This window comes from Poromitra crassiceps (genome assembly GCF_964638095.1).
Source record: "Poromitra crassiceps genome assembly, chromosome: 11".
NCBI classification, from domain to species: domain Eukaryota; kingdom Metazoa; phylum Chordata; class Actinopteri; order Beryciformes; family Melamphaidae; genus Poromitra; species Poromitra crassiceps.
Window position 1 is genome coordinate 37165370 of NC_139643.1, and position 21634 is coordinate 37187003.

Sequence of the window (21634 nt, forward strand, 5' to 3'; positions counted from 1 at the left end):
GACTCTGCCTGTGAGTGCTGTGGGACTGGGGGAGCCGAGTCGTGCGGGCCGCAGCAGTCCCCGCTGCTCGCTAGGGACATGAAGTGCAGGACGGGGTAATGACGACGTTACATGCTTTCACATCACTTGGTCACTAAAATGCAGTGGTGTAAAACACAAGCAGTCTCACAAAGACCAGAAAATGTTGCCAGTTTTCTCGCTAGTCGCTTTTGATGAATGAAGTCGCCAGGGGGGTCTGAAAAGTAGCTCAATATAGCGACAGAGTCACTAAGTTGGCAACACTGCTGGGCTATTCCCTGTTCTTTTTTACTTGGCCCCACTAGGTTGACGGATAGTCTCCAATAATCTAGTACCCCTCGGTCCCTCCATATCAGCCAGTTCTGTGGGACTACAATAGGCAGTCCATTCGGGCGGCATACTCTATGATCCGTTATCAGATGCACTTCTAAACAAGCGGACTGCGGCCTTAAATCAGTATTCAAGAATGCACCACGGCACTTACTGCAGCTGTTGTTCAGCCACAGTGAAAGTATTATAAAGTGGAGAAGAAGGCAAAAACTGTAGCCAGAAAGTGCACCCGAGAGATCTCCTTATGGCAACACAAAGGCTGCTTTATTAGCTTGACAGCACTCTGTTGTTACGGACTGTCACATTAGAGGAGGCCTCAGCCCTGATCTATGGCTCAGGAGAGAGAGGAACTGACAGTCTTTCTCTGGGGAGCGGAGGGAGGGAGGGTGAGAGGGAGCGAAGGAGGAGAACTCAAAAAAGGGAGCGAGAGAGGGCAGCAGAAGTGGTCGAGGAGGCAGAAAGGCGACCGCCGTCATTTTAACGGATATCTGTCGTCCGTCTTCAAAACGGTGCGACCCATCCGAGTGCCAAGAGACTTAACGCCATCATACACAATTAATGAGGACTGTCAGGAGGACCGTCCGCCTGAGCCGGACTGAAGACGAGGGAGGAGACGAGACGAGGGTGAGGAGGAGGGTGGGGGAGAGAAGGATGGCCGAGGTGAGGCAAGAGAAGAGGGTGAGAAAAGCAGAGGCGGAGAGGAGAGAGACAGAGCAGAGAGGAGAGAGAGAGAGCAGAGAGGAGAGAGAGAGCAGAGAGGAGAGAGAGCAGAGAGGAGAGAGAGAGCAGAGAGAGAGCAGAGAGGAGAGGGGAGAGAGAGAGAGCAGAGAGGAGAGAGAGCAGAGAGGAGAGAGAGAGCAGAGAGGAGAGAGAGAGAGCAGAGAGGAGAGAGAGAGAGCAGAGAGAGCAGAGAGGAGAGAGAGAGCAGAGAGGAGAGAGCAGAGAGAGAGAGAGCAGAGAGGAGAGAGAGAGAGCAGAGAGAGAGAGAGAGCAGAGAGGAGAGAGAGAGCAGAGAGGAGAGAGAGAGCAGAGAGGAGAGAGAGAGAGCAGAGAGAGAGAGAGAGCAGAGAGGAGAGAGAGAGCAGAGAGGAGAGAGAGAGAGCAGAGAGGAGAGAGAGAGCAGAGAGGAGAGAGAGAGCAGAGAGGAGAGAGAGAGAGCAGAGAGGAGAGAGAGCAGAGAGAGCAGAGAGGAGAGAGAGAGCAGAGAGAGAGAGAGCAGAGAGAGAGCAGAGAGGAGAGAGAGAGCAGAGAGAGCAGAGAGAGAGCCGAGAGGAGAGAGAGAGCAGAGAGAGAGAGAGCAGAGAGGAGAGAGAGAGAGAGAGCAGAGAGAGCAGAGAGGAGAGAGAGATAAGGAAAGATAAGCAGGAAGCAGAGAGCGTGGGGAGAGAGGAGTGCAGTGCAGCCGGCGGTGCAGCTGAATGCAACAGGGTGTAGGTCAGTGCTCTCAGAGAAAAGGAGGAGATAAAGCCAAATCTCTAATTCATAAAGCATGTTGAGTTTTCCCAAGCATGGCCGGGGGAAGTGCCAGATTGCATTATGGGCATTGAAGCGGGCGATCTGAGATGAAGCCTGGGCACTTAGTTGTCCACGCTCCTGCCTGCTTTAAAAGCCTCCAGGCTGCCTCGATGCAAACAACGACGGCTCGCTCACAATACTCCTTTTATGATTTGCAAAGAAGTGTGGGTGTAAACTGAATGCACCATTTCCCAGAGCCCTGTTCAGACATCACAACAACCATTGATTTATCTCAGGCATGCAAATACAGTAGGTGGGATTGTGACAACTAGCCTACACAAGCACATCCGTCACAACAACACAACACACATCTGCCCGTGGAAAAGGACTAAGAGTGGCTCTCCGCTACCTCAACAAATACCATGCAGGCAGGCTGAGGCAGCTGAGTGTTCCGGTGGAGCAGCTCAGTGGCTGACACAAGACGACCAGGGATGCATATCGGTATCGGATGGTATCGGTATCGGGTCTGATACTGGCCCGATACTGACACGACTGCACCCGATATCACTTTACAGCATGCAACGTGACGTTAACCTGAAAGCAGCAACAGGCTCACAGCTGATAATGCATTGCAGAGAAGCTTTGGCTGTTCAACTAAAGAAAATGACTTTTTTAATCTTAATCTTTAATCTTTTCTTTTTTTCTTCTTCTATTCATTTCTATTACCGTTTTTTCTTTCTTGTCTTTAACTCATTGAGTGCCAATGACGACAGCTGTCGTCAATTCAAATACTGACGTAGAGTGCCAAAGACGACGATTGTCGTCAATTGCGTTTTTTGACGGTGGGACGTGGATCAATCCCTGATACATCTCTGGTACAACTATTGTAGCTATTGGAGGTCTATAACCTATTTTACAGAACCCTTAGGTGGCGACAGTGCTCTCCAGGTTAACAGAAAGACAGAGAAAAACAGAGAATAAGTCGTTGGGGAAACGGAAATCGCATCGCATCCGTATGCATCGATATGCATGAAGCGTTTTAACGTTAGATGCGCCTGCAGCAGCCAATCTGCTCCCACAATTGAGCTCCTCCATGCCCGCTGCGACAGCCCATTCGCATGATCAGCCGTGGAGTTGTTTATTATTCTCAACTGGAAGCATAGGAGCCGGTGACAAACACACGCGGAAACGCTGTAAAAAAGCTGGATGTCGCGCATAGATGGTCGCACACCCTTCACAGTGCAGAGCAAACTCAGCAGAGAGCCACCTCCCATAAGGAGGAGTGTGCAGTTGAGGCGGGGCGGGGCGGGGGGGGGGGGGGCACGCAGAGCAGCACACAACACTGACCCAGACAGACCCAGGCAGCAGGACAGGGTTGGCAAACGCAAGCCAGAATATCCGATGCCCACCAGCAGCAAAGACCAGCAAGAAGCTGCAACCAGCAGCGCACGCAGGGGCCAGCGCTGCTGGTTGCAGCTAAAAATATTATTCTGCCAAACAAAATTCCCTGGCCTTCACTGTTTTATTGAAGGAAATTATTTTTGAGGTGTGACTACATCAGAAAATTAGCTTCAGAGTCAGTGATGTGTTTGAAATGTTTAATTTCACAAAAGGGCCATTATCTCAGCTTCTAGAAAAAAACTGCTCTTTTTTGTTAAATCAAGCTATCTTCTCCGGCTGATAACGAAAGAACGGAAAATGATATCAATAAACCTGTTTTTGCTGATGATAGAAAAGAGTCTCATCGTTCTTTTTGCGTGTTCATTGTTTACATAGTAATATCACACAATATTCTGTGGGCCTCGAGAAATCACTGAAAAAAGCTCTGAAACTCTGGCACTGGGAGCGTCCGTTCTCCAAAAGTGGCTGGCACTCAATGAGTTAATGGGAATGAGTTGCATTATGTGTTGTTTCTTGTCTACATTGAAAACTTTAAAATAACATAAAAAACAAAACAAAAATCACTTTTAATAAAAAAAAAATAAAGAAAAAGAAACCTACCTCTAATTAAGTACTCGTATCGGTACTCCGTATAGAGACAGTCCGCATGTCTGGGAACGCCCATACAGGCTCTAGGAACGCCCACAATAGACGCTGGGTTAGCCTGAGGGCGGGGTCAGGGTGGGGTAAATTCCCCCGTTCTATCCATTCAGCAAAGTTAGAATTTAGCTGATAGCCCAGCCCAGGCAGGCACGATCGGGGATTTAACCACCGCAGTAAACGCACATCTGAGCAGACGTCTTGTGTTCTGCTCTAGAACCCCCAAACCTGTAGTTTAGAGCCGCAGCACCGTCTTTTGGTGAGTCAGCCCATGAGATATATCGGCGGTTTTACCCCACTCGCGCGCCAGCCGTTTAACATTTTGTCGGCGTTCCCAGACATGCGGACTGTCTATGTTGAGACGTGGCCTCAACCTATGGGCAAACTCTCAAATGTAAGTGCACATACCAGTACTACCCGTCTGCATCCCTAAAGATGACTGTGACTTAATTGGGCAGCTCCCAGGTGTGAATGTGTGCAACTGTCTCAATGTCAAGGGCACTGCTGAAAAGGAGAGTCTGCTCAGTCAACTGTTCTCTAAGGAATAAAGGTTAAAAACAAGTCCAGACTTTTGGTTTCAGGACAACACAGATACAGATACAGATACAGATACTTTTATTGCCACGCAACCAGGTTGGTGGTATTTAGTTTCAGTACATGATGATATAGCTCTGGCAAAACATGGAAACAGGACATTGATACATTTAGACAATTAACCAGTTACACCTTTCCCACTTCCAACAATAAATACATAAATACAGGATACAAGACCAACAGACGTAACACAGGACATTATACTGGGTTTAAAGTCGGGCTGAAATGAAAAATGACTTTTTAACTATTTTAGATCACATCCCTGGTGATACAGTGTACCCACTTAACAATGTAAAAAATCAAATTTCTTTGGTTTTTCACATCAAAAGTCAACCTTACTCATAACGATATCTACACTATACTGACGTCAGGACTCAGGTAGTACTATCAAATTTCTACCCCATTTCAACCAATAATATCATGACATGACAGCTGTCAATCAATCTTCATGGCTAGGAGAAAATTCTGAGCAGGCAACATGGCTGCCTACATGGGCAGACATTTCTAGCCCATAAAATGTTAATATACTTGGCCAATAAGTATGTAACATAAAAAATAAAACAAATGGTAATGTCTTCGTTTAAAGTAGAATGCAAAGGACATGGAACTGGTTCGTTAGCTCGCATTTTCAGGGATATCGTTATTTACCGCGACTCGTCGGACGCTTCGAGGAAGCAGCCGGGAGGAGGAGGCTGTGCACCCGGAGTCAGCCAACAGCCTGGTCCTCTGCTCTGGGGCTCGCACAGTCCGCCAGCCAGCCAGCGAGTAGTACGCACTCCACAGGGCTGTATTCACATTATATTGTGTTTGCACATGGACTGTTATTGAAACGTGACCAGTAGGCTTCAGGTTTGTCTGGTAAAAAGACATTATTTTGCAGTGCAGAGTGCAGACTGCTCCATCACGCTGCTCCCAAGGCACACGACACATCACCACGTTATTATAAATCCCACTTGCCTTGGGGGCAGCATTCAAGCGACAGGATCGGCCAACGTCAACTCCAGTTCCTTAATCTCAGACACGCCCACTTTCCAACGGTCAAATCAAACTCCTCCACACGCTATGTCCCGCCTCTCTACCCTGTTTCAACCGGAATACGTCGCCATAACGAATCCTATACCATGGGAATCCCATTTCAGCTCGTCTTTAATACTATGGGTTCATTCACACTGAGCGCCCTGTGTCCTTCAGCTTCTGAACCAACCTTCAACCCCTCACATGATGCCATGACAGATGTCAGCTGGAGATGAACACAGGCCTATCAGTGAGCCAGGTGCTCGACACTGCAGTCAGTGGCTCTGCTGGATCTCTCAGTTCCTAGAACTCACTTTACTCCGCATAGATTTGCATGTTATAGGGTGACATTTGCATTTGGTACGGCCGAGGAATGACCCGCCCACCTGCTATGGAAATGCGTGTGAACCCTCCGAGGCAGGATGTGACTTGCCATCTGGCACCAGTGGTAGCGCACTAAACTTCTCCAAGTCTACTGTGGGTTACAGTACAACCCCAGTGATGCAAGTCTACTGTGGGTTACAGTACAACCCCAGTGATGCAAAGCGTCCTGCGCCTCCCCCGTGTTCAAATCGGAAAGGACGCAGTAAATGCACTGTAATACACTGCAAATGAGGGACATCTGTAATTAGTAGTAGCTACAGAAAATAACCTGGGTTACACGTATGCCGAGTTCAGACTACCCAATATTAGCCCTCAGGGATTTCGCTCAGTGACAAACCCCCTTAGATCAGACCCAAAGTGCCGTTGGCTCAGCGCTCGCAATTCGGTGCTCGATTGCTTTGTGTGTGAACTGTTCAGACGTGAGCGAGGAGCTCGCCGATGATGTCATAAGAGGCCTGACAGATATCTAGCAGGCTAAATATCTGGTCGTGTTGGGAGAGCCATCAACATGTTTCAGCCAATGAGAGTGCAAGGCACAACCAAAAACCTAATTTAAAAATATGTTTCCTAAGATCTTTCTATTGAAACCCGAAATAATATTTGATTAACTGACTTAATAAAGGACTTTGAACCAGTAGTGTAGAATGGCCCATACTAGGTTGGACGAGAGTGTGTGTGTGTGTGTGTGTGTGTGTGTGTGTGTGTGTGTGTGTGTGTGTTTGGAAATAAAGCCGTGAGCAGACCTGTGTGAGAGAGACTGTTTGTGGACTTGTTGGGGACTCTCCTGGTCAAATATCTTATAATGTGAGATACCCTGTCATATAGTCATACAGTGTGATGAAAACGGACCACTACAACGTCAAGACTCCCCATTAGAAGACAGGAAGTTGTGTCACCTGAAAAGAACAGCGACTGACGACCGTTGGGTAGTCTGTCCGTTACCCAGGCTAGTCTGTCTGTGCCATTACGTTACCATGTATTACATGGACACCTAACTAACTTTGCAGTCTGAGCCATCTTATGTGCTGTACCACACTGCAGCACTTTAATAATATTTAGAATATTTATTTTGTTGAGGAAAAAGGACTGAAAAAATAATTTGAATAGCCATTAGTTGTGGCCTTGGTGCGCTACATTTAGGCCGCTATGCCTGATAAATTGATCAAAGGCCAACAACTTTCAACATACATGAATATAAGCATAATTAACCATATAATATACTATATGAGATTATATAAGAGATATATAATATACTGAGTACTGAGTGCTGACAATCACTGAGTGCAACCTCATCCTTCCACTTGATGTCACAGTGCAAGTCTGCTGCCAAGAGACATTCATCTTAGGAGGCAGTGAAATTAGGTTAGCATATAAAGCAACCCATACTGTATGTTCCAGCATATCACTAGAGACAATATCATCCCATAGCTTCCAGAATCAGATTTGTTTTTATTGTCAAGACGGGGTACACACAGGAATAATCTCTCTTTACAGAGGTTCTGTGTTCAAACATACACGCTTTTGAAATGATGACACATGACGACCGGGATGCATTGCTAAAAGACGAGAGAAACACTCTCGCCAGGTGAGATATACTATTACTCTAGCCACTGATATACAAATCACTCGACAAATAAGCCATCCGGTGGATTGTTGACAGGTACAGTAGCTATAGGCCAAAAGAGAACTCTGTAATTGCCAATCTCTTTTGTTGTTGTATAGTCCAGCGTTTACAGTGAGAGGGTTGTTTCTCTGCCTGCAGCTCCCGATAGCTAGGAGCTAGTTCTGCCATAGACGAGCTAATGGATTCCACTAGTCATGAGACGCAGCACAGCACAGCACCGCTCCTCAGTCGTCTTCCTGTCTCCCACTAAGCCACAGCTCTCACACACTGCACAAACTCCTGTGTGTCATCGGTTTGAAAGTTACTCCAGCCAGAGAGGGGGTCGTTTATTGAGCAAATTAAAAAATAACGTTCCCCCAATGATCTACAAAAAGAGAGATTAAATCTGACCAGAGGAGAGATCCGCACGACTGTTTATAATCCACTTCAGATTAACCATGTGTGAATTACTCTGTGGGGGGTATAATTGTGTTTTTATTCATATATTCATACAAAAACAAATCCCAATACAAGCTTACAGAAGGGAGATGTGTGCTGTGGGCTTATTTGTATGCAGAGAGAGGACAATGCACTGTGTGCAGCTCAGGGATCTTGCGCTGTCATGAAAATTAACTTAGACCTACTACAGCTATATGCTTTCCAAGTCCAATTACAAGTCTAATCACAAGTTTCAGCGCCGAGCCTACGGATACGAGGCCCCGATCCAAGCATCCGAGTACTGTAGCAGAACCAGCGCATCGCTTATTACAAGCTAGACTCGCCACAGACAATTACAGAACCAGCACATCACTTTATTACAAGCTCGCCTTGTCATGGAACAATTATCAATAGCTGATGCTAATTGCCTATGACAGATGGATGCTGAAGGGTGGTTTTTAGATTCAAAAATTCCGCATGTCCCTTGTGGAGCACAGTCAACGCTACACTCAAACATTGGCAGCTAGCATGGCTACAGCTCCTAGCACGCGCCATCTGCTCTCTGCTGTAATGATAACGCCATCCCAATGCAATGCACAGCGCGGACACGCCTGGCTGTCTCAGCTGCTCACTCACTCTCCCCAATCGCCTCCCCCCAGTACTAAGTCTACTACACTGCATATAGCAGGCAGCTGAGGGAGGGAGGGAGGGAGGGAGGGGAGGGGGGGACAGCGACAGGGAGAGAGATGGGGGAGAGAGAGAGAGAGAGAGACCACAGGTGCCAAAGTGCCGGGGTCCATTGCAGCCTCCCAGCTGGAGGAGCCAGTAATGGAAATGTGCAGGGGGGCCATTTGCAGGTTTGCCTGGCGCCAAAGTGCTGGGTTATGCAGTCCTGTTGCACCATTAGCCCGCGCCATCACAGCTCACAGAGCGCAGCAGCGCCGGTGGTTCCCACGGAGCTCGGCTGGAGGAGGGGAGGCTGGAGGAGGGGAGGGACGTGGGGGAAGAGGAGAGGAGGCGGAATAGGAAGATTGCCGGTCGTATTTGACCCGGGCTCTCCGACAGTCCAGTTTACAGCAGGCAGGATGGAGGAGAGGAGGCTGGGAGGAGAGGAGGCTGGGAGGAGAGGAGGCTGAGAGGAGAGGAGGCTGAGAGGAGAGGAGGCTGGGAGGAGAGGAGGCTGGGAGGAGAGGAGGAGAGGAGGCTGGGAGGAGAGGAGGCTGGGAGGAGAGGAGGCTGGGAGGAGAGGAGGCTGAGAGGAGAGGAGGCTGGGAGGAGAGGAGGCTGGGAGGAGAGGAGGCTGGGAGGAGAGGAGGCTGGGAGGAGAGGAGGAGAGGAGGCTGGGAGGAGAGGAGGCTGGGAGGAGAGGAGGCTGGGAGGAGAGGAGGCTGGGAGGAGAGGAGGCTGAGAGGAGGCTGGGAGGAGAGGAGGAGAGGAGGCTGAGAGGAGAGGAGGCTGGGAGGAGAGGAGGCTGGGAGGAGAGGAGGCTGGGAGGAGAGGAGGAGAGGAGGCTGGGAGGAGAGGAGGAGAGGAGGCTGAGAGGAGAGGAGGAGAGGAGGCTGGGAGGAGAGGAGGCTGAGAGGAGGAGGAGAGGAGGCTGAGAGGAGGAGAGGAGGCTGAGAGGAGGGATGCACGGAGGAAGCGTAGGCGGGGGAGACGGGAGATAAATTGTGTGGGCCGGGCAGATAGTATTTTACACTGAAAAGGCTTGTGGTTTCACAACAACTCTGGCTGTTGGTAAACAGGGAGGCCATGGCAGCTGAGGGGAATCTGTCAAGTTAACAGCTCGCTGCTGCTGGAGTGATTGAAATGGTTGCTACAACACAGAGGTTTACATGGTCATAGTATCCCTGCACTGCCTCACCTGACCCCGGATGAACCTGCTCGACCCGCTCCACCCCCTACAGGCAGTGCTGAGAATAGTACCCATGACTGTTGACTTGAGAGCTTCTTTGCTCAATTTCCTTACATTAACATTTAGTGTCAAGCTAACTGTAAAGCTGCCAACATCAGCATCTATGAGTAACCCCATCCGCCCCCCCCCCACACACACACACACACACAAATGAATATCACCGGATATATGGAAATTAGATTATTTTCCCATGCTTACTTCCTGGCCTGAGATGCACTCTGTGCTACTGCCTGAAGTTGTAGTTATTGTATCTGCCATTTCTCCTGCATTAGTTTTGCCTCATTTTCTTAATTAGTTTTGGGTGTGGAACGGGAGTCTTGCGGCAAACATGCAAAACACAGTATTGTATGTGGGGGGAAACAACTGCTAATTATTTCCCTGTGCTTGTGTTTTGTGTGGGATGATGATGACGTCTGCACGGTAACTTACTGTGCCCCCAACAATCCTGCCCAGGGGGTACCAGGCCCTCTCGTCGAACCAGTTGAGGAACTCGTAGAAGCCATTTGTGGTGAGATGATGTGTTGATCTGTAGTTGAACCTGAGAGTGAGGGCAGAGAAGGAGGAGAGGACTGGTTGAGTACAACAACACAAAATAACAACCACTCGAAAAAAAAAGATTGCCTGTTCCATTTATAGACTACATTTTGAAGAAGGGAAAAAACAATCTGACTGCGGATGCACTTGGGGGAAAAGAATAGGCAGTTTTATTTTCCACATTCTCCAAAGGCGGCCAGAGCGGGTAAGTAAGCTGCTGCCCCTTTGCCTTGTTAAGAGTGGAGAAGTTCAAATCCTCCATTCAACATGTCAGCCTATCTGCTGATGCCAGCAACTCTCAGGTCAGCGCTACAGTAGGTTCAAAGATGCAGAGACGGAGGCCTCACACACGCACGCGCACACACACACACACACACACACAGGCATTTTCCTGAACAAAGCTTCCTTATTCTACAAAACAATTCCAATCTGCTTTCCAGCAGCTCCAGCCAGCCAACAGCATCTCATCTGCTGAAGTGAGCACTATGCGATTGGAGGTTGTTAACACATTGAGTGCCAGCCGTTTTTTCAATCCTGTAGGTAAGTTGTGCCAGGTTTTTTTTTGAGGATTCTGGCTCATTTTACAAGAGCCGAGGATTCTTTTCTGTTAAGACTTCGTGAACACCAATCATCTAAAAATAACTAATAGAATGTGTGCTTTCTCTGTCTAAAAGAGTTAGTTTGCAGAGTTAGTAGTTATGTAGATATTAGCCGTTGAGTACAGCATGGTTTTAGCGTCTGAGACAGGAAGCTGAGATAATCGCAGTTTTGTGAAATTCAATCAAACAGCAGAACAGTCACCTGCCTGTAATTATGGGTGCCCTTGGGCAAGTCTGTATACTGTATTGTGTGTGTGTGTGTGTGTGTGTGTTCGCGCGTTGCTCCGCGGCTCTGAGAGGAAGAGATCTCTGTCCGTTCTTTGCCCCCACAGCGTGTGCTCTCTCTCTCTCTCCTCTCTCTCTCTCTCTCTCTCTCTCTCTCTCTCTCTCTCTCTCTCTCTCTCTCTCTCTCTCTCTCTCTCTCTCTCTCTCTCTCTCTCTCTCTCTCTCTCTCTCTCTCTCTCTCTCTCTCTCTCTCTCTCTCTCTCTGGACTAGAGAGAGAGAGAGAGAGTGTGGTGTGTCTCCAAACTCCTCCCTCCGTCTGTGCTGCGGAGGGAGGATTCTCCGCGGCCGTCTGGACTGTAAAACTGTTTCTTGAGGTGTCGGCTGAGAGCTTTGAATAAGCTTTTGCGATTCTGGTCTTATTTATGCGCAAAGGTACTCGAGTGTGTGTGTGTGCGCGCTGCGCGCGTGTGTGTGTGTGTGTGTGTGTGTGTGTGTGAAATCGAAAGAGTTTTCGCCCAGCTACTTCCTTGAAAATTACACTGGCTTTCTCCAGCGCGCTGGCTGGCTGTGGCTCTGGCTGTGGCTGGCTGTGGCTTTCTCTCTGTCTTGGGAGAGAACTGTCGCCACTTAGTGGTCGGTAAAATAGATTATACACATTCTCTTCCTCCAATAGTGATATAGAAGACGTAAAAGGGGTTGATTGATGTCCCACCGTCAAAAAAAAAAAATGTTTATGTAAGACGAGATAGCTCGTCTATGGCACTCAACCGTTGGATTATGTAAGACGAGATATCTCGGCTATGGCACTCAACGTGTTAAGAGAACATGAGATCAAGGCAGAGCCGGGCGCTGAAGGACAATGACCTGTTCTGGCTGACAGTAACAGAGAGAGAGGTAGGAGGAGATAGCCTCATCTCAGCATAGCAAATCAGCGCTTTCACACACCAGGTTCATATTCTATAATTATCGATGCATCTCGATGCATCTTAAATCGATGCATCACTTTATTCCGCAATACATGATTTATTTTTTCTCACTTTCTTTTTCCTCACTGTGTGGCTACTTTTAAAATAAAAGTGCATTTGGAATTGAATTGTATTATGATCCATAATTAAAATAAACAACTGCATGTACTTCCATTATATTTTATTTGATTATTATTACTATTATTTTTTTTAAATAATCGATTTTTGACATTTGTGAATCGATGCAGAATCGTGCACGTCCGCATCGCGATGCATCTTATAATCGATTATTTCTGACACCCCTAATATATATATATATATATAGAGAGAGAGAGAGAGAGAGAGAGAGACGAGAGAGAGAGAGAGAGAGAGAGAGAGAGAGAGATAGATAGATAAACTTCAGTACGCCAACTAACACAAGGTCAGGTTACATTGAAGAGAATAAGATGCTTCTAGGCAATTTAGAAGCATATTTAACTGACTCAGTGACTGCTGCTTTTTTTAACATCCTTCATCTTTGTATTTCATCTTCTCTCCACTTGTTGCTGCTGGGCTGTAGCCTGGCGTGACCAGTGAACAGCCTCAAGATGTCGATGGAATTCATTTGCATTTAATTACATCTTTAGTCCAAACACCACCACACCACCCATGCTTAACCTTGGAGGAGGATTTGGACATTTTTAACCAGACAAAGAAGCGCCTGTTCCAAAAACAGGTTCTGATGCAGTTGCTTTCCTTTTTGACTATACGCAGTGCAGCTTTGTGGAAAAATAGACACAGTAAGTTATGTTTGACATTTTGTGGTTACACAATAATAACACTTAACGTCACACACCTCAGAAACAGACCAATCAATGCCAAAGTCAACTATATGCCGTGCTGCACAACCAATGCCGCCTCGAGCAGGTACTAGTAGGCAGGCACAGACCAAATGTCAAACTAAATGTAAATAAATTCTGACACTTTGCCTCTTTACTTTGGCCTGCTTGACCTGAAAAACATATTTTCGCAAAGATGAGAAACGTGACCTCAAGAAGCCTCACTGATCCCAGTCTGTCAACAGCCCCCAAGCACATCATCAGCATTTTCTTCTTTCCATCAACGGTTCATGATTCAGAAGGCAGTGGTTCAACTGACGGTTGTGTGTACATTATGTGTGTGCATGCTGTGTGTATGTGTGTGTGAGAGTACAGTGTGTACATTATGTGTGTGCATGCTGTGTGTATGTGTGTGTGAGAGTACAGTGTGTACATTATGTCTGTGCATGCTGTGTGTATGTGTGTGTGAGAGTACATTATGTCTGTGCATGCTGTGTGTATGTGTGTGTGAGAGTACAAGTGTGTGAGAAGAGTTGTCACAAAGCTGCTGCCGGCCGCAGAGACTCAGGATCAGGACAATGTGTCTGAACTGCAGGGCAGAGACTCAGGATCAGGACAGTGTGTCTGAACTGCCTGGCAGAGACTCAGGATCAGGACAATGTGTCTGAACTGCAGGGCAGAGACTCAGGATCAGGACAGTGTGTCTGAACTGCCTGGCAGAGACTCAGGATCAGGACAATGTGTCTGAACTGCAGGGCAGAGACTCAGGATCAGGACAGTGTGTCTGAACTGCCTGGTAGAGACTCAGGATCAGGACAGTGTGTCTGAACTAGCTGGCAGAGACTCAGGATCAGGACAGTGTGTCTGAACTGCCTGGCAGAGACTCAGGATCAGGACAATGTGTCTGAACTAGCTGGCAGAGACTCAGGATCAGGACAGTGTGTCTGAACTAGCTGGCAGAGACTCAGGATCAGGACAGTGTGTCTGAACTGCCTGGCACGAGGTGAACTCATAAATCATCACCTCTCCTCCACACTCCTCCTCCATACACTGGCCTCCAGGCTCCTCCTCCATGCACTGGCCTCCAGGCTCTGCCTCTTTCTTCCAATACAGCAGACATGCTGGCCAGACATCAGTCAGCTCAAAATAATCCATGTGCTTTCCAATACTGCACCCTGAGAGCCATCTTTCATGATCAATATCTCCCTTTTTTACCCACTCATTCCATTGTGCACAGTTCCAACACATTCTCAATGGCCGCCCGGTGTCTGTGTTTAAATGATACGTTTTGCTGCATTTCTGTTTTGCAAGCAGCCATGTTCAAAGTTTAACATTTGACAGGCGGAAATACAAGATGACAAATTGCTGTGACATTTTCTTTTTGGGATATCTCATTTTTCAATAGTTTGTCTCGAAATGAAAAATAAATAAATCTGGATTTGGTGAATTTGAAAGGTTTTCCGTCATGACAAGTCAAGTCAAGTGATCCATATATACTGCAATTTGTCTTTGGTTGAGTCGATGTCTCCTCATAGACGCTGGGGTAGCTGGCTGGGGGCGTGGGCACGGCAGGGTGGGGTAAATCCTCCCATTCAGCATAGTTAGCATTTAGCTGCTAGCCCAGCCCAGGCAGACAGGATCGGTGATTCAACCACCGCAGTAAACGCACATTTGAACAGACATCTAGGTACCTGCTTTATAATCCCAATCCTGTAGTGTAGAGCCGCAGCACGTTCCCACACAGACAGTATCTATTTCTCCCAAAAGCTACTTAAATGAGAATGAGAATCACTTTTATTCCCACAATAGGTTACATACATACTGTAGGAGATGACTTGTGAAAACAAGGATGTATGTGAGTGTGTGTGTGTGTGTGTGTGTGTGTGTGTGTGTGTGTGTGTGTGTGTGTGTGTGTGTGTGTGTGTGTGTGCACGTGTGTGACTTAAGCTTGCACTAACTGCAGCAGCCTATCTAAAAAATGCAATCATAATGGGGTGTGTGTCGTAGCTAATTTATAATTCATTGACACATTTCACTTTGGGAAGATACACACACACACAGGCAAATGAAATCCTCAGATCTCCTTGTGTTGTATATAAGCCAGTGGTTCTGAAAACTTTTTCACGTCCAGGACGGCCAAAACTGAAACTAATTAGTCCAGAGATGTAATATTCTTGCTTTTAGATGTTTTATTACAGAAAGTGTATGAAGCCCACAAGCAAAATAGTCATATTTTGTGTTACATCATTGTGTTACTTACTTATGGATGAATTATAGTGGGAAATAAACGATTCCCCTTTTTGCTGGGGACCCGCCTGGAAACCTCATAAGGAGCACTTTGAGAAGCGCTGATATAACCATGATGATCACTGATAAGCGAGTGATTTGAGAGTGAAGGGTTAAGTGGCTCCTTGGCCAATGGCATTACTCCACAATCTGAAGCCAGCAGAGGGCAGAGCAGAGACCAACCAACCATCCAGCTGGAACACCACAGTCACACAGACTTCAAAAACACCTGAATATAGTGCCAATGTCCCTGCATCTGATTCTTTTAATTCTTTAGGTCAGTCTATTTGGACAGTAAATGTACTTAAACTTCTTTCCACCCCAGTGACACCGTGCTACTGCACAGCAAAACTATTGGCCAACAAAGACCTGGCTTTTCCCCAAAGCAGCTTGGTCTTTCCCAGCCAGCAAAGCCTCTTTTATGGCACCGCTTTGCCCCTTTCAAACTCTGACACGCGTCCAGACAAAATGCTTCCTGTGAATCTTCCTCCTTTCATTCTGAGGTGTGCAAAACAACCACAACGTAGCAGAGTGCAAAGCTACAGAGCAGGTGGGACGCAGCCAGGTGTGAGAGAGCTCCACCACAGAGGGTCTTCCAACGCAAGTGGACCCGGCCAGCGAGCCACTTCAGCCTCATTGTTCTTGTGCTGTCAAAGCACTAGTGCTGCACGATTTTGGGGAAAGGTGCGAATATTTCTTTTTTTTTTTTTTACAAAATGAATGCCTATGGCAGAAAATACGAAAGACAACGTGTTCTCCTCAATGAACTCTTTATTTCAATGTGTCTCCTCTCCAACACTGCTGTCCCCGGCGCATGCCGGTGTGAATTTCCCATGTTTAAAACAGTTTTGTTGGCACAAAGGCCCGTGCCCAGCCAGAAAACTAGAGACTATATGAAGCTCCACCTCACGTTAGTCGGCTTTGCAATGGAGTGGGGCGAGGAGGAACGAATTCCACCCAAACCTAGTCAAAAAAATATATATATATACCGTAAATTCCGGACTATAAGCCGCGGCTTTTTTCCCGTTTTTTGGCCCCTGCGGCTTATATAACGGTGCGTCTTATCTATGGATTTTTTCAGAAAAAAAAAAAAAAATACAAATAAAATCTCTCTTTTTTAGCACTCTTTCTAACTATAAATCCACTTCTGTTTTAATTTCCTCTCTTGCCCTCTTTTCACCACACCGCGGACACTGTGTGCACTGTAAAAATAAACAACGGTGGTGTTGTGTTATGTTGTTTTGTTGAAATGTTACGGTAATACGGTAAATGGGAGCTTCCTCAAACAGCCATTCTCTTTCCCGACAATCCCCTCTGTGCCTGACCACTTACATATGGTAATTACGGTAAGCAAACGGCCACTCGGCCATCAACTCCCTCCCCCGACTACCAGGAGAAAATCACAAACTTCGGCGAATTCACACAAAGGAAGATCAAGGAATATTCCATCGAACCGGAGCAGATCATAAATATGGATGAAGTGCCTTTGACGTTCGACCTGCCACTCACTCGGACTGTTAACAAGAAGCGCCCTGGAGGATTCTTTCACCAAAAAAAAGCTTTGCTCGTTCTCGACAGCATGAGAACGAGCAGTAGAAGCAACACTCTCACTTACCATGGGGAAGGTACGCAGACGCAGCTTTCAAGTTGAAAGCAGTCAATCTCGCATTAAAAGAGGGAAACAGCAGCCGCGCGTAACCTGGGCATCGATGAGTCAATGGTGAGGCGTTGGACGGTGCAGCAGGAGGAACTGTCTCAGCACGGAATATTATAGGAGTGTGAAAACATCCACAATCACCAACGGGTTCCAAAACGCTGGACTGCTGCGGGATGAAGAGGATGACGACGCCACAGCTGGCGCTGAGGGCCGTCAGAGGCTTCAGAGGCCGTGAAGAGGAGTTCGTTGGTTTTGAGTGACAATGAAGGAGAGAGGAGAGTGGTTGACGAAGCCACCCTGAACCTGTTCGTTTCCGACACTGAAGATGAGGACTTTGGTGGTTTCAGTACGCAGGAAGAAGAGGAAGACGAGGATTAGTGACTTGACTTCTCTGGTTACAGGTTTGCTGCACATATAGCCTATTGTTGTGTGATTTTGTCTGGGGATTAGTGACCTGACTTTTGTTTTGTTTTGTTGAAATGTTAATAAATGGGAGCTTCCCCAAACAGCGATCTCTTTCCCGACATTCCTCTCTGTGCACGAACCCTTTCATATGGTAATTAAACATCAAAACACCCGCGGCTTATAGACCGGTGCGGCTTATAGAAGAAAAAAATAGTCAATTTTGGTCCCGCGGCTTATAGACCGGTGCGTCTTATAGTCCGGAATTTACGGTATATATATATATTTTTTTTTTTTTTTTTTTTTAATAATTAAAAAATCGATCCAAATGCCACAGGATCGATTCCAATCCTTAACGATCAATTATCGATTTTCGATAATTGATGAACATCCCTATTACCGACTGTGCACTTAAACGTGCACTAGTTCTGCATAAGCACCTGCAGCTCTCTCCTTACTTTACTGACTTTCTCACTAATCACATGGCTGTTTACATGTGTTTCTGAACGGCTAGCTAGTTATTAGCATAGCTAGCTGTTAGCGATCATGGATGTTCTCTCTCTCCCTCTTGGTAAGATGTTATATGTTTGTGAACCTTGCTGCACATAACATTACTTATTTGCAGGAGTGCATGGGAGAAGTCTCCCGCTAGTGTTGATGCCCAGTGTGATGGCAGAGAAACGTGTGTTTGCTGCGTCGCGTGTAACGTTAGTTTAGAGGAGGCTCACACACACACACACACTCAAAAAGACGTGAAAAAAAAAAAAAAAATCGCACACTTTTGCGATTATGTACACAAAGCATTCTCACCCAGGCAGACACACAAAGCACTCACCCAGGCAGAAACACAAAGCACTCTCACCCAGGCAGACACCCACACAAAGCACTCTCACGCAGGCAGACACCCACACAAAGCACTCTCACGCAGGCAGACACACAAAGCACTCTCACCCAGGCAGACACCCACACAAAGCACTCTCACGCAGGCAGACACACAAAGCATTCTCACCCAGGCAGACACACAAAGCACTCTCACCCAGGCAGACACACAAAGCACTCTGACCCAGGCAGAAACACAAAGCACTCTCACCCAGGCAGAAACACAAAGCATTCTCACCCAGGCAGACACACAAAGCACTCTGACCCAGGCAGAAACACAAAGCACTCTCACCCAGGCAGACACACAAAGCACTCTGACCCAGGCAGAAACACAAAGCACTCTCACCCAGGCAGAAACACAAAGCACTCTCACCCAGGCAGAAACACAAAGCACTCTGACCCAGGCAGAAACACAAAGCACTCTCACCCAGGCAGACACACAAAGCATTCTCACCCAGGCAGACACACAAAGCACTCTCACCCAGGCAGACACCCACACAAAGCACTCTCCAAGCAGCTCTGCCAGCTGTCGCAGCAGGGCTGCAAAAAAGCCCATTTTCCAATGATCTCATGGACAGCAGAGCGCAGTGCTTTCTGCCTGCGCCTGTCACTTTGATGGTCCGGATAATGTAGCATTAGCAATTTAACGCATAACTGACGATTTGGTTCCAGGCCACAGAGCAGCCTACTACTGATGCTGTGTCTGCAGCACCACCAGCACCACCAGGCCACAGAGCAGCCTACTACTGATGCTGTGTCTGCAGCACCACCAGCACCACCAGGCCACAGAGCAGCCTACTACTGATGCTGTGTCTGCAGCACCACCAGCACCACCAGGCCACAGAGCAGCCTACTACTACTGATGCTGTTCCTGCAGCACCACCAGCAAGCAGGTGCGCTCCAGGCTAAACGGCACATCCGCAAATTGCAATTTAAAAAATCAAATCACCCCTGGCTTTGGTGGCCAGGAAAATTAAGTGGAGAAAAGGAGGCGTCTACATCAACTCCATAGATAATATCTCAAAGCAGAAATGGAAATTAACTGTGGCATATTGTGCACCTTTCATCACTTGGGGCCACCTTCAGGCGTCATAAGTCATTTTGATCATGGTCCGTTTTTCCCCGACTACCCGTTTGCTGTGAGACCTAAGCATAGTCTGTAAGCAACGAAGCAAAAACACAGACACAGAGAGCCAAAGTAGTCCCGGCCTTAATCCCACAACAAACGCAAACGAGACAGATGGAAGGACGGACAGATAGACAGACGCTTCTCTCTAATGTAGGCCTGATAAAACTCATTCAAAACGTTGCACTTACACAGCAGATGCTGTTTCCTGCTCTAGTCATCAGCCTATCAGAAGAAACGTTGCTTGTTGAAGCAACGGATAGGCACCAATGATAAAGCAGCATGGATAGAGTTGGTGGATTATCAGAATGAGTTCAAGTTGGTTTTTTTCCAGACCCCCCCTCAATTGTACTTGGTCAATGAATCCCTGATAGGATGTCCCGGTCGTTGCTCCACCCCCTCTGCCAAAATGGGGGAGAGTTGGAGACGAGCACATGCTTCCTGCGATACATGTGCAGTCACCACCTGCTTCTTTTCACCTGACAGTGATGAGTTTCACCAGCAGGACGTAGCCCCCCGCGTGGGGGGATCATGCTATTCCCCCAAGTTCTCCTCCCCCCGAACACGCCGACCGACCAGAGGAGGCGCTGGTGCAGCGACGAGGACCCTTAATCCGGCTTCCCACCTGCAGGCATGGCCAAATGTGACTGTCGGACTGCTGGAGTCCCGACCGAGTCAGAAGTAACACGGGGGCTTCGAACCAGCAACCCTCGTGTTGTTGATAGGCAGGGATTCTACCGTTACACTACCCCGGACGCCCTTGACAGAATGATGTTAAATCAGACATTTCAACATCCAGTCAAGCCTTCTGACCAGGCCCAGACACTGCATCTGAAAACCAAACAGTCCGGTTGAAAAACCGAGCACTTGATAAACTAAAACGGACGATGTGCAGGCTACGTTTACATTTAATATTTAATGCTTCAGTGATGTTGTCGGGAGCTTTCGCTAACCTCTCGGAAATTCCTTATTTGATAAGTTTGACACGTTCCCCCGCACCACCACTCTGTAGCACTGTTTGCTGACGGAGGCAACAACCCAGCTGACTGCTACTAGTGAGAGGAGGGGCTGTGGGCAGCGGTGCAGGGTGTGTGTGTGTGTGTGTGTGTGTGTGTGTGTGTGTGTGTCTGTGGCTAGTGAAATACCCGTAATATGTTTGAATTTTCATAAAGAGAAAGCACTGGTATTGATACTGTTGCAAATGAGTATTGTAGTATCCATTTCAAATCTTTAGTATCAATAATACTTATTGAAGCATCGATACTTTTGACAACCCTACTGGAGACAGAGTGCTCATCCTCTGCATAAGTAAACGGGCTCCCTTGTGCTTTACAGGTCAATAAGGCCTCATTCTGCATCAACTGTGTAATCAGATGCATCATTGGTTTCCCCTGCCTGCCGGCTCATGATTTGGTGAAGGTGTGTAAGACTTACACTGTGAAGTGAACTTGTGGTTCCGGGGCTGTGAGGCAGCTCTGGTGCTCAAACTCTGAATAGATTACCTATAAGTGAGAGACAGCTCTGGGATGCTGGAGGCAAATACTAAGCACTGCTTCCAAACATATAATTTGAGTTGGAAAACACTTAAGCTACCCGCTGGAAAACACTTGGGCTAGCCGCTGGTTGCAGACTTGACAGACACAACATCAATGACCTCACACAGACTGCTGCAAGCCGATAAAGAGATTTGTGAGAGCAAGTTATCAGCTGGCCCTATAGAACAACCCATCAAAATAAAGTACAAATACAAGAAGGAGGAAATACAAAGATACAAATGCTATAAACAAACAGGTTGAGGTTGAGCTGAAATGTCTTCCGATCACATCCTACCTGGATGCGTTTACTCCAGTACCTTTGCACACATGAATAGTGTTGCCTTAGTATTTTGAATAAATGTTGTCCAGTGGAACAGAAGTGTATGACCGAAGGTCGTCAATCCCCAGGCCTGGCGGGATAAATCTGGGTGTGGAAAGTGAAAGAACAGCGCTTGAGTATTGCTCTCAGTGAGACTCTCCCTGTATAAATAGAGGGGGGGGGGAATCATATATTATCTATACTTGAAAAAAGTGAATCCAGATAAATGACAGCAGATTCAGCGATGTTTTCAGCTATTTTCAATGTGTGAAATAATAATAGTAATAATAATAATCTTTATTGATTTTTTTTGTTTTGCTTTCCCCCCTGCAAGGGAACTTAAGAGCACAGGATGGGCATCTTGCACGAGGACACGAGGTGATCAGTGCAGATGCTGGCTGAGACGGGGCCTGAACCAGAGCAGTCTGGTTGAAGGATACTCTCTCCACCCAAACGGTAACATTTTGGTCTTCTGGTTGGGCTCCCAGACAAGCACC

The 21634-nt window shown here is 47.2% G+C and overlaps 1 protein-coding gene across 1 annotated transcript in view; it reads right to left on the bottom strand.

Moving 5' to 3' along the window:
- The window catches only part of LOC310785335 (dolichyl-diphosphooligosaccharide--protein glycosyltransferase subunit STT3B), a 112130-nt gene that overhangs the window by 45896 nt on the left and 44600 nt on the right, over window positions 1-21634 (bottom strand). The window contains exon 2 of the mRNA XM_083646370.1: window positions 10221-10329. Coding sequence (XP_083502496.1) covers window positions 10221-10329 — 109 coding nt within the window. The remainder of the gene's footprint in view (window positions 1-10220; window positions 10330-21634) is intronic.